This window comes from Vigna umbellata, chromosome 6 (assembly GCF_029865625.1).
Source record: "Vigna umbellata cultivar VRB3 chromosome 6, Vumbellata_1.0, whole genome shotgun sequence".
NCBI classification, from domain to species: Eukaryota; Viridiplantae; Streptophyta; class Magnoliopsida; order Fabales; family Fabaceae; genus Vigna; species Vigna umbellata.
Genome location: NC_142170.1, coordinates 23,800,378 through 23,813,912, shown reverse-complemented (window position 1 = coordinate 23,813,912; position 13,535 = coordinate 23,800,378). Strand labels below are relative to the sequence as shown.

Below are 13,535 nucleotides of genomic sequence, written 5' to 3'. Positions count from 1 at the left end.
ATTTAAAACAAAATAAATAAATTCCATCACATGCGCCACGTCATAATTAATTGTTGGGTCAGCATGTCACGATACACTAAAACTAACGTCGTCCACTAAAATTAACGGCAAGGGTATTATTGGTTCAATTTTACTAAAACAAGGTCCCAATTGAGCACTTTCAAAATACGAGGACCCAATTGATACAAATCCGCAGAAATAGGGACCTCCGAATACATTAAACCAAAAAATTATTCCAAATTTGTTTATTTTTCTAGCTGGCTTTCTTTCATTTAAAGGACATGATGAGAAAGTGGTCGTCTTAATTAAAATCTGATAATAAAGTTCAACCCGCAATCTTTAAAATTGATGCAATTTGACCTTTGAGATCATTGTCTTTCTTTACCATTTTTCTTTTGGTCTACAAACACTACACCAGAACCTGTAAAAAAGAAGGCCTCAAGTGGATCCCTTAATAGAGGTTAGTGTTAAAACTTGTCTCATATTCCAGTTTACATTCTCTTGTTTATTTTTTTATTTATTTTTTATCTTGATTATATAGTAATTTGAACATAATATATTTGTTACACTAGCTGAATAACTTAAAAATTAATTTAGACAATTGGTATCGTTTTACTCTTGCTCTCTTTGTTACCAATAAGGAGTATTGGTAAATCTTGAAGAAATTTGTTTTGATGATGCTACAAGAAGTTTTAGTTGCAGAAGATATTAGAATTAGTTAAAAGCAATTTGTAGAAATTAAATGTAGTAGGAAATTCTTGTAAACCTTGTAAACTTGCATTTTTAACTACAATAATCGATTATGATTAAGCAATAATCGATTATCACAAGTCATACTTGAATAATCGATTATCACTTCATATAATCGATTATCACATTTTTGAAAACCTATAACGGACTTGAATAATCGATTATCACTTACAATAATCGATTATTCATGGCAGTTGGGAGCTGACCTTTGGCACTCAGTGTACTTGGCTATATATTTTGTTTTGGAGAAATTAGAAAGTAACGTTTTTGAACTGAGAAAGCTTAGAACACTGTGTGTCAGAGGAACGTTCTTAGAGAGCTTTTTGTTCATTGTTCCCTTGCTTGGTCTTGTGAAAGGAGAGGCTCGCGTATCGTGTGTCGATAGTCGGAGCAGACTCTCTTCAAGTTAGCAAGGTGCTCTGCCTGGTCTTGTGAAAGGAGAAGCTTGTGAATCGTTGGTCGATTGCTGAAGCGGTTCTCTTCAAGTTGGTAGAGTGGTTCTATTCATTTTATTCTTGTTCATTATCTTGTAATCTGTTAAACAATTTTTTAGTGAAAAAGGTTAATCACTATTTATAGTGATTAACGACTGGACGTAGAATCTTTTGATTCGAACTAGGATAAAAATTCTGTGTTGATCTTCTTATTCCCTACACTCATTTTATTTTACGTATATCAACTGTTTGATTAATTTTCTGAAAGAAAATTATTTTTACTAAAAGGACCAAATTAAGTTTAATTGTGATCGAATACGCTTTCCACTCTCTGAGTGTTAATTCCGCTGCGCTATACTCTTCGAAAAATACCCCCTCCGATACCATCAATTGGTATCAGAGCTTGCTTTGATAGTTTTTCAAAATTTGCGAAAATGGCTGGTCATAATCAAAACCATGTATAAGCTGAGGGTGCTTCCATTAATAGACCTCCATTGTTTACTAGTGATAACTATGCTTTTTGGAAAGTTAGAATGAAGATTTTTATGGGGTCTGTTGATAGAGGTATCTGGGAAGCTGTACAAAATGGCCCTTATATTCCTAAAAATATAGTTGATGGTGTAGAAGTAGAAAAATCATATTTTGACTGGACTGTTGAGGAAAATAGAAGAGCCCAATTTGATATTAAGGCTCGGAATATAATTTTATCTACACTAACCATTGATGATTTTTTCAAAGTATCTGTTTATAAAAGTGCTCAGGAAATGTGGAAATTTTTAAGAGTCACTCATGATGAAGTATCGAATGTGGCTAAGTTGACTTGTTAGAATTCATGCTCTACATCAAATTCCTTAAGCTCAAGCGATTCAAATGAGCAAGAAAATCTATGCTTGATGGCCAACGTTAAATCATCTGACAGCCAAATCTTGAAGAAAAAGAAGGACTATCAAGGTTCTTCTTCAAGTTTCAAATGTTATGGATGTGGTGAAAGAGGCCATCTGAAAGCTGACTGTTCAAGCAACAAAAGAAGTAAAGAAAGAAAAGAAAAGAAACTTCACAAGAAAAAGAAGGTTCACATTGCTTGGGTTGATAATGACTCAAGTAGTTCAAGTGATTCTGTTGAAGAAACAAACTTATGTTTGACAACTAATGTTGATGACACTACAAGCCAAGTAAGTTGTTCTAATTCTGAATCTAGTGAATTTGATTTGCAAAAAGCTTTTCTTGAATTGCTTGATGAATCTGAAAAATTGAATGTTGCTCATAAAAATTTGAAAAAGGAATTTAAACAATTGCAAATTAAGTATGATAATGCATTAGATGAGGAAGTCATATTAAGAAACAAAGTTAGTAATCTTGAAACAAAATTGTCTGAATCTAATTCAAATGAAAAACCTGTTGAGTGTTTATCTTGTAAAAGTCACATGTTTGACATTGACATATTGGAAAATTTACTTTCTAAAGAAATCAAGCCTATCTCACATGTTCAAAATGTTTTTAGGAAGAGCAATCTTAGAAATATAAACATGCATCTTCATAAAAAGTCTAAAGTTAAGAGAACTCGTAGAGTTTGGGTTGAGAAAGGGACTTTTGTGAAAAACAAGGTGCATGATGTTTGTTGTTTTTATTGTATGAAAAAGGGACATACTTCTAACAAATGTAGAATTAAACATTTTGATGTTCCAAATGGAAAATATGCTTGGATTCCTGTTATAAAGTAAATTGTCTCTAACCTCAAAGGACCCAAATGAGATTATGGGGACCAAAACTCTATTGTTTTTACTTTGCAGGTTAAGTTTTCAAAAGGATAAGAGAGCTCTATGGTATTATGCTCTTTGAAGTGATGCTACAAACCAGGATGTAACTCCATCAAGTGGTATCCAAAAGCCTTCATTCAAGCACAAAGTATTTGAGCTAAGTGTTGTTTAAACTGTGATGTTACATCTTGTTTTTATTTAATCTTCCATTATTTGATTACTGTTATATTCATTTAAATGAGTTGGTTGATAGATTTTCATTGGCATTTTTAGATAATTAAATTATTTGATGATTGAATTGGCATTTCCGTTTCAAAGATGTTTTCTGTGGAGATCTATTTATATGCATGCCATATGAGCTATGATTTGCTCCGCATAAAGCTTGATTTCAAATTGTGAAAATCACTGTAGAATAGTCTTTAAAAGCAGTTGTCGAAACTACATTTCCTTGTTTGAGTCAATTTTCCAGTTTTAAATTCTGGTTTGCCAATATTTCATGGATAAAGTCCATTGAACCAAGATAAACAATGTTATTGAATTAAATCTGATTACTGCATATTGTTGTTTTAATTTTTATATATGTTGTTTTATATGCAGAGTTGAATTCATTGGGTTGAACAGATTGGGATATGAGAGTGCATGAATCATAGTTGTTGTTTTGAAAGTTGTAAATTGTGTTGTCAAAGTTAATTTTTTTTAACTGATTGTGCTAGCTGAAATGCTTTCATGTCAAACCTGTAGCAGCTGTGATCATTTCCATTTAAGCTACTGTGGCATTCATTTTAGTTTATAAATTGGTTGCTTAATCATTGATATCTTAATTGTTTGAAAAGTGGTTGTTGATTTCGTGGGTTAATTGAGTATGCTAAAAACTAAATTTGAATTGCATATTTAAGGGAGTATCTTTACTTTATGAACTTAGAAGAGAGTTAAGAGTGTTAGACATATCTTAGAATCAAAATCTATGCAAATTTTTGCATTTTTCGTAAACTTAACGCTTCATAATCGATTATCACTAAGTTATAATCGATTATTCATGCATCAAATTCAATTCTGGAAAATCTTGAGCAGATAATCGATTATCATTATGCATAATCGATTATCATGCAATTCTGGGCAGTAATTATTGAACTGATAATCGATTATCGCGAGCCATAATCGATTATCGCGCTGACAGTTTCAAAAATAGAGCCGTTGGAGCATCCCATAATGGCTATAAACGACCATAAAAATCTAAGTTTGATTGTTATGTTATTTTGTTTATGGTATTTAGTTTCTTAATGAATTTCATGTAATTCCTTTCTGTTCTTAATATAATGAGCTTTTATCTTTTGCATATATTCTATTTTTGAGGGGGAGCTCATATTAAGGAGGAGGTTATTACATTATTCTTTTTGCTTCTGATCAAAAAGGGGGAGAAGTATAAATTATTACAGGTATTGCTAACCTTGTTGTTGTTTGTTAGCTTGTATGTTTTGCAGGTAAGCCAAACTTGCTTTTAAAATTGAATTTTTGATCATCATCAAAAAGGGAGAGATTGTTACCAATAAGGAGTATTGGTAAATCTTGAAGAAATTTGTTTTGATGATGCTACAAGAAGTTTTAGTTGCAGAAGATATTAGAATTAGTTAAAAGCAATTTGTAGAAATTAAATGTAGTAGGAAATTCTTGTAAACCTTGTAAACTTGCATTTTTAACTACAATAATCGATTATGATTAAGCAATAATCGATTATCACAAGTCATACTTGAATAATCGATTATCACTTCATATAATCGATTATCACATTTTTTGAAAACCTATAACGGACTTGAATAATCGATTATCACTTACAATAATCGATTATTCATGGCAGTTGGGAGCTGACCTTTGGCACTCAGTGTACTTGGCTATATATTTTGTTTTGGAGAAATTAGAAAGTAACGTTTTTGAACTGAGAAAGCTTAGAACACTGTGTGTCAGAGGAACGTTCTTAGAGAGTTTTGTTGTTCATTGTTCCCTTGCTTGGTCTTGTGAAAGGAGAGGCTCGCGTATCGTGTGTCGATAGTCGGAGCAGACTCTCTTCAAGTTAGCAAGGTGCTCTGCCTGGTCTTGTGAAAGGAGAAGCTTGTGAATCGTTGGTCGATTGCTGAAGCGGTTCTCTTCAAGTTGGTAGAGTGGTTCTATTCATTTTATTCTTGTTCATTATCTTGTAATCTGTTAAACAATTTTTTAGTGAAAAAGGTTAATCACTATTTATAGTGATTAACGACTGGACGTATAATCTTTTGATTCGAACCAGGATAAAAATTCTGTGTTGATCTTCTTATTCCCTACACTCATTTTATTTTACGTATATCAACTGTTTGATTAATTTTCTGAAAGAAAATTATTTTTACTAAAAGGACCAAATTAAGTTTAATTGTGATCGAATACGCTTTCCACTCTCTGAGTGTTAATTCCGCTGCGCTATACTCTTCGAAAAATACCCCCTCCGATACCATCACTCTTCTATCAATATTTTTACTGTCTGAGACTTTAAAAGAAGGTTGAACTACTATTTTATTGGGAACTGCAGTAAGAAAATTGACTACACTGATGCATGTATTATTGTATTTTTAGTACAACCAGTTTTAATGAAGACAATTTAAGATTATACTTTGTTATTTCTCATAAATATGTAATCGTGCCAAAGGTCAAGCATTTCCTAATTACACTTATGTCATTTATTATTTTATGTATGAGTGCATCCATAAACTCTCAAATTACACTTATGTCATTTATTATTTTATTTTAATATTTTTCTTTTATCATTTCAGAAAACTGTTGATACAAATGAGTCCGAGACTTCTTTGAGTACAAGAGGATTATCTCATGCTAGCAAACATTTTGGGGGTTTATGATGTTTTTTTAGGATAGAATTATATTTAGTCTATTATGTATTTTTAGTGGTTATGGATGAAATTATAATTACATTTTAGTTGAATTTACTTTTATGTTATTATGATGACATTGAGAATATAATGTTTTGTAGAATGATTTGATGATATATATTTGAACATTTTGGTAAAAGAAATTTGTCATCAACAAAATTAATTTTGAATTATTTTTTTGTATTTTACAATTTTATATATTTTATTAATTTTTTTATTATTTCAGCAAGTTAGTGAATTGAATAGCATATAAAAAATACGGGTATTTTTTGTAATTAAATAGTTGAAAATAAAGGAGGTTAAAATTCTCCCACAACATAACAGCCAGTAATAGAGGAGGTTTTTACCCTCCCCAGAAAAATCTCCACAAATTGAATGTGATACCAGGGGGTGCGGAAAACCTCGGCAAATAGCTTGTGGTGACTCAAACTGCGACGATTTGAAAAACCCCTGAAAATTACTTTGTGGAGGGTAAAAATCTCCGCAAATCGAAAAAAACCTCCACTGACATTTTCTTTTGTAGTGAATATTGTTTGGTAAAAAATTATATCCATTTTTTTAATAAAGTTTAGGAATAAAAATTATTCAAAATTTGAGACTAGAACAAATTTATATAAGAATTAAAATACTAAAACCATATTTAATATTTTTAAAATTAAAAGAAAAATTATGTTTCTTAATTAATATGACTCACAAAAATATTCAACACATTATATATATTCTACATACGCAATATAAAAATATAAATTAAAAGAAGTTGTAACCAATAATTTATTACTTATAACATAAAATTAAAATGTAAGTATTGAAAATATTATTTTATTTTCTGATAATTTCGTATGTTTTTGTTTTATTTCTTGTATATTGATATACAATTTAAATGTTTATACTATACCATAAGTACACAGCATTACTATATTATACATGAACTATTTTTATAAAAAAATGTTTCTAAATTGAAAAATTAACATTACTTATATTTTGATGGAGGATAAAAAAAAGAGATAAATAAATAAATAATGTGCAGAATAAAAAAAGCATATTAATTTTTTATAATTTTATTTCATTTAATTTTATTATTGGTATTTAATAATTTTTACCATATAAAGAATAAAGATTTATAAAAATGTGGAACACCTTACCTTCGTAGGTTTTTAAGCCATATGTAGTTACGATGGAGTAGGACACAGTTATAGGTCTATTATTTTGACATTTTTTTATGATATGTCTCTATTTAAAAAACAATCAAAAGGCATAGATTTAGTTATACTTGAACTAAAAAATAATATTAATAAAAAAATTATTTTGTAATTAATTAACAAAAATACATGTATATATTTATTTTATTTTATTCATCTTTATCTCAAATTCTGTGAGAAATGACATTATTACTTGTGTTCATATATGCTGACATGGACACATATGTCAACACATGGACACACACGTGACAATACTGTTTGTCACATCAATAAAATCTTAATCTTATTTGATCACAATGATTAATGTATTTTTAAATTTTAGTAATCAAATTATATCAAAGTTTGGAATATGAACGAAATCCAATTTTATATTATAATTTAGAGAGTAAAAACATATTAATCCTACATATTACATAAGAATGACAAAGTGGTCATCATCCTGTCAACTTATCCAAAACAAGTGAGTTAGGTTGAAATTTTCAACCCACCAACCTATTTTGGCATGATCCGTATAACCCGTTAAGTCAGTGGATGCCTAATTTGTTAAGTTAGTAGATGAATGACAAGATAGGACAAGTTGTCGGCTAGCTTTGCTTTTTTTGAATTAATAATTAAAATAAATAAAAACAATTTAAAACATTAACTTTAATAGTATTGTAACTTAAAATGATTTAAAATGTAAATTCAATAATTATGTGTAATATGTAACTCAATAGTATTTTATATATTGTAATAGTAGTAATTAGTTAACATTATTACTCACTAAAATCAATCTTTGTGGTGCTAAAACAATTGTTACTAGTAATTTTATATAAGAGTGTCAATTTATTTTAAGATAATCATTAATTATTTCTTATAAAAAATATTTTATAATTCCAACTAAAAGTTATGTTGATACATATTTGTCATATACTTTCCATTTCCTGATAAATAGATAAATTATTTTAAAATGTATTAAAATAAATATAAGTAAGAATAAACAAAAATAAATAAAAATATTAAAATATAAAGTACCAATTACATTTTAAATAATAACAAAAAATATAAAGGAAATATCTAACCATGAATCAAACATTATATACATGAAACCTATTTCTACTTCAAAACATTTAAATCATGTTCAAAATTAATAATAAATAATAATATCTTTAAGGACTTTGTTCCTTTAAATAAATAAATAAAAAGAAACCATTAGCATTTTTTAAATGTAAATATGTAATTATGCACATGATAAATGTCTAGTATATAATGTAGAATATAGAAGGTATAGTATATATATTTGATTTGATTTCATTTAATAACAAAACAATTTTTTAACTTAAAATGTAGAATGAGGTATCAAAGAATTGAGTTATATGAAATCTAATGTAAAAACGAAATGACAAAAAGAAGTTGAGTCACATGATAGAAAATGAAAAAACATAATTTGCGCTCAGCATAACAAATCAAAGCTAAGCTAAAGGGCAAAATCTTTCATGCTAGGAAAGCCGAAACATCAAAGCATGGGGTTGAGTCAAGAAAAAAATAAAGTGATATTTGTGTGGTGTGTTTAGTGAAACCGGAAGAAAGCTTAGAAGTGAAAGGTGGGGGCGCAACGTGATTAAACAAAGAAGAAGGAAAAGAAAAAACGATAATGATACTTTGACAACATTTTTTTGACAACATTTTAACATCATTTACGTGTTTATGATTATTATTATTGATTATAGAGTAATTTTGGACCAATCATACTGTGATTGGTCCATGTTGGTGTTTATGATTATTATTATTGATTGTAGAGTAATTTTGGACCAATCATAGAATAATACGTATATGATGTTAAAATGATGTTAAAATGTTGTCAAAAAAATGTTGTTAAAGTATCTTTATCTAAGAAGAAAAAAGGGAAAGATAGTGGTGTAAATGTGAGTTGGGTTCAGCGAAAAGATGCAGAAAAGGTTGGTAGAAGAGGAGAGATTAGAAAGTGGAGATGCTGGAATATTACGCTGTAATCAATAGAGATATTACGCTGCGAATGATGACAAAGCCGTATACAATTATTTAAATTTTTTTTCCTCCGTTGTTTATATTATGTTTATCAAAACAAATGAATCTATTCAAAACCTTCCTAATGCTCATGATTACATAAATCAAATTAATCTCATAACTTATTCATTAAAAAAAATTAATAATTATCTTACTTAACAATAGACTATATTTTCAGTTTCTAAATAAAAGGAGCAAACGTTCCCGCAATTGAAAGCAATTTATATTCTAATATGATAATTAAAAGAAAATCAGTGAAACGTATGGGTCTACATGAGAAAAAATTTGAAACTGTTGAAATATAAGCAATACAAATAAAATCGCTATGTAAAATTTGTATATAACCAAATTATACACGGAAAGTCTTATTTAAGGATTTCATACAATGGAGTCTTCTTTTTATAAGTTCATCGTTTGAACATAATCATAGTTTTGATCCAAGCTATCAAGTAATGTCGACTCTGGTTGTCCCTTCTGTGATGGTAGCTTTGCGATTATAGATGGCATAATCATCACTCATATTTTACATCTTCAACACAAAATTTCTCCCCTTTTTCTGGTTTTCAGTGTTGGCAATGTTATAAAGTTTTAGCTGCATGAGTTCTAATAGACGGGGTTTCCGACATGGCCGGCTCCTACTCCATTTACTCGAAAAGTGTTCAACCATTCTGTCTTCCAAGACCGTTGAATGTCTCCATGCACTCTCCGTCACAATTGGTCCCATTCGAAAGCAATCCATTTTCGTTCACAACAGCATCCTCTCCTCATATATTTCCCTTGGTGAAGTGCTCCACGCACGCAAGATGTTCAATGGTATGCCCCGTAGAACAGTTGTCTCTTACAACACTCTCATCACTGCATATTGTCGACTTGGGGATGTGGACGATGCATTGGACCTTCTCTCCCACATGAGGAGGAGTGGTTTTGCGCCTACCCAATATACTCTCACGGGGCTGTTGTCGTGTGAGTTCTTGAATCTTTCGCTGGGTGCTCAGTTGCAGGCTTTGAGCATCAGGAATGGACTCTTTGATGCTGATTCTTTCGTAGGTACTGCTTTATTGGGCTTGTTTGGGAGGCATGGATGTTGGAAGGAAGTTTTTTCTGCCTTTGAATATATGCCCCAGAAGAGCTTGGTGACATGGAACTCCATGATTTCCTTGCTGGGGCATAATGGGTTTGTTGAAGAGTGTAAGATTTTGTTTCATGATCTTGTGAGGACGGGGATGTCTTTGTCGGAAAGTTCTTTCGTTGCTGTGTTGTCTGGACTTGTTTATTCTGAGGAGGATTTGGAATATGGTCAACAGATACATGGGTTAATGGTCAAATGTGGGTTTAGTTGTGAAATTACTGCACTTAATTCTCTTATCAGTGCGTATGTCAGGTGCAAAGCTATGTTCGCAGTGGAAAGATTGTTTGAGCAGGTTCCTGTTCAGAATGTTGTTTCCTGGAATATAGTTATGGATGCATTGGTTAAAGGTGAGAGACCTATGACGGCACTGGAGTTGTTTCTGAATATCTTAAGTAGAGGATTGATGCCAACTCAGGTCACGTTTGTTGCTGTTATTGAGTCCTGTAGTTGCTTGAGAATTCTGGTATTTGGAGAATCTGTCCATGCTAAGGTAATCAGGAGTGGCTTTGAGACTGATGTTATTGTGGGTACTGCATTGATAGACTTCTATGCCAAATGTGATAATCTTATTTCAGCTCATAAATGTTTTGATCAGATAGAAGAGAAAAATTTGGTTTCTCGGAATGCTTTGATAGTGGGTTACTCAAACATTTGCTCTTCCATAGCAATTCTATTGTTAAAAGAAATGCTCCAATTGGGTTATTCCCCAAATGAGTTTTCTTTTTCTGCTGTTACCAAGTCATCTTCAGCGTCTAGCCTTCATCAGCTCCACGGTTTGATTATAAGAACAGGGTACGCGAGTAATGAATACGTATTAAGCTCTCTTGTTATGTCTTACACCAGAAATGGTCTCATAAATGAAGCACTTTCTTTTGTCGAAGAATTTGAGAACCCACTTCCTGTAGTCTCATCTAACATCATTGCTGGAATCTATAATAGAACCTGCCAGTACTACGACGCAATAAAGCTACTTTCTTTGCTAGAAGAACCGGATGTTGTGTCCTGGAACATTGTCATTTCAGCTTGGGCTCGGAGCAATGATTATGACAAGGTTTTTTCACTTTTCAAGCATATGCATTCAGCATGCATCCTTCCAGATAGTTACACATTTATGAGTGTATTATCTGGGTGTACCAAACTTTGTCGTCTGGATTTGGGTAGTTCTCTACACGGACTTGCTATAAAGACTAATCTTGGTAATTTTGACACATTTTTTGGCAACGTACTAATTGACATGTATGGGAAGTGTGGAACCATTGATAGTGCAGTGAAAGTTTTTGAAGAAATTATGCACAAAAATATTATTACATGGACAACTTTAATCACTGCACTTGGGTTGAATGGTTTTGCTTATGAGTCAGTAATGATATTCCGAAACATGGAAATGATGGGGTTGAAGCCTGATGCATTAGCACTCAGAGCAGTGCTTTCTTCATGCAGATATGGTGGATTAATGGAAGAAGCCATGGAAATTTTCAGTCAGATGAGAGCCACTAATGGGATGCCACTAGAACATGATCATTACCATATTATGGTTGACCTACTCGCAAAAAATGGACAAATTAGGGAAGCTGAGAAAATCATTGCAAGCATGCCTTTCCCACCAAATGCCAGTATATGGCGCAGCTTTCTTGAAGGCTACAGGATGCAATAACTTGCAAATTGACTTTTGTACAGCAAACGTCATTAACCTTTTGACAGGAATGCACTGACATATTTTTCTGTTTGGTTGTTCAATCTTTTGATTTTGTTTATTTTAGAAAACCCTTTTTGTGCATGCTGTGTATCCAAGCTTGTTTCTTCCTCTTTAGAAGTCAAAATTCTAACTCATAGTATCAGGGACTTAGCTATGAGATTCATATGTTCCTTTAGCGTCCATATTGTTTCCTCTGGAATTTGGATATTACATGTGGCTGTTTGCTATCAAATCATCTCAGTCATCACATAACGATTCATTCATTATAATCGTTCCTAAGAAGTTTGGTTGAGGCAAGCAGAAGAATCCTCTAGAACCTGCAGATTGGTGTGAAAAACAGGATAGCATCCCAGCTATTATTGTTCATGGTTCAATATTTTAGCTGATGCTTCCTCTTTTAATGATGTTGTTTCTGATGATTTGAATGTTATTTCTGCTTCCAATTTTGATAATGCTGATTCTGACTTTATGCCTGCAGTTCAATATGGTTTCAATGATGTACCTGCTTTTTACATTAATTTTACAGCTGTTGATTTTCATAATAATACTTCTTATTGTTCTAAAAGTATGGTTGAACCTGTGGTTGATAATCACACTGATTTTAATGAAATAACTGCAGTTCACACTGATTTTATGGCTGTTGATGGTCATATTGATACACCTATTAAGGCAGTTTATGAAACTTTTGCAGTTCAAGATTTTGATAATGCTGTTGCTGATTTTGATACTTTTTTATCATATAGATATTGATCTTATTAAGCCTATTGCTGACACAGCTATTATTGATTTCACTTCCAATGCTCTTGATTTAGTTTATGCTATTGATCATATTGATATACCTGCTGCTGTTTTTGATCCAATGTTGATGTTGCTGATTGATCTGATTTTTACACAGTTTTAATTGATAACAACGTTGCAGTAACTGGTGAATTTCATGCTTCTGTTTCAGATCTTGATGTTGTTGATTTTATCACTGCCACTGCTGATTATGATTTTAATGCTTCTGGTTCTAATTTTTAATGTTCATTCTGAACTGATTAATGTGGCAGCTGTTGTTGCTGATTTTTCAAGTGCTGATTTTGCAATTGTTGATGTTGATATTCATACACTTCTCATTCAACACATTCAGAAACCTTCACTAGACGAGGTGTTGCTGCTGCAACAGAATTGGAGAGAAAGTCATTACGGAAAAGGATAAATTCCACATATTTGTTGAGCATAAGGAAGCAAATTTCAATTTTTTGTTTGCAATAGTAGTAGTAGAAATTTGATATTTTCTGTAGATAGTATAGGTAGTAAATATGATATGGTGAATAGGATTATAGAAAATAAATTGTATTACATAAAAATAAAGAAAATAAATTTTGATTTATGCCAATTTGAGTTAGGCATTGTTTTATAGATTAGTCTAGTTCCTGCCTTTTAGTTTAGCTCAGCCTGGTTTTCTACAGTTTGTTTTTGCTGGTTTTGTTATGTTTCATACTTAGTATTACTTTGTAGATGTTAGGATTCAAGTTTCATTTCAATTTCGAATGTTGTTCTTCTTTTTTTCTGATTTTTCTGTTTTGCTTTGTTTTCAACTCACTCACATTGAGGACAATGTTTAGTTCAAATGCGAGAAGAGTGTTATGCT

General features: G+C 31.3%; 1 protein-coding gene across 1 annotated transcript; it reads left to right on the top strand.

The window, feature by feature from the left end:
• The first annotated feature begins 9,407 nt into the window (after nt 1-9,407).
• LOC124821947 (Pentatricopeptide repeat (PPR) superfamily protein) lies at nt 9,408-13,327 on the top strand. The gene has a single exon (XM_047293885.2). The coding sequence runs from the start codon at nt 9,674-9,676 to the stop codon at nt 11,858-11,860; it is 2,187 nt and encodes a 728-aa protein (XP_047149841.1). The 5' UTR covers nt 9,408-9,673; the 3' UTR covers nt 11,861-13,327.
• Nucleotides 13,328-13,535: the final 208 nt, after the last annotated feature.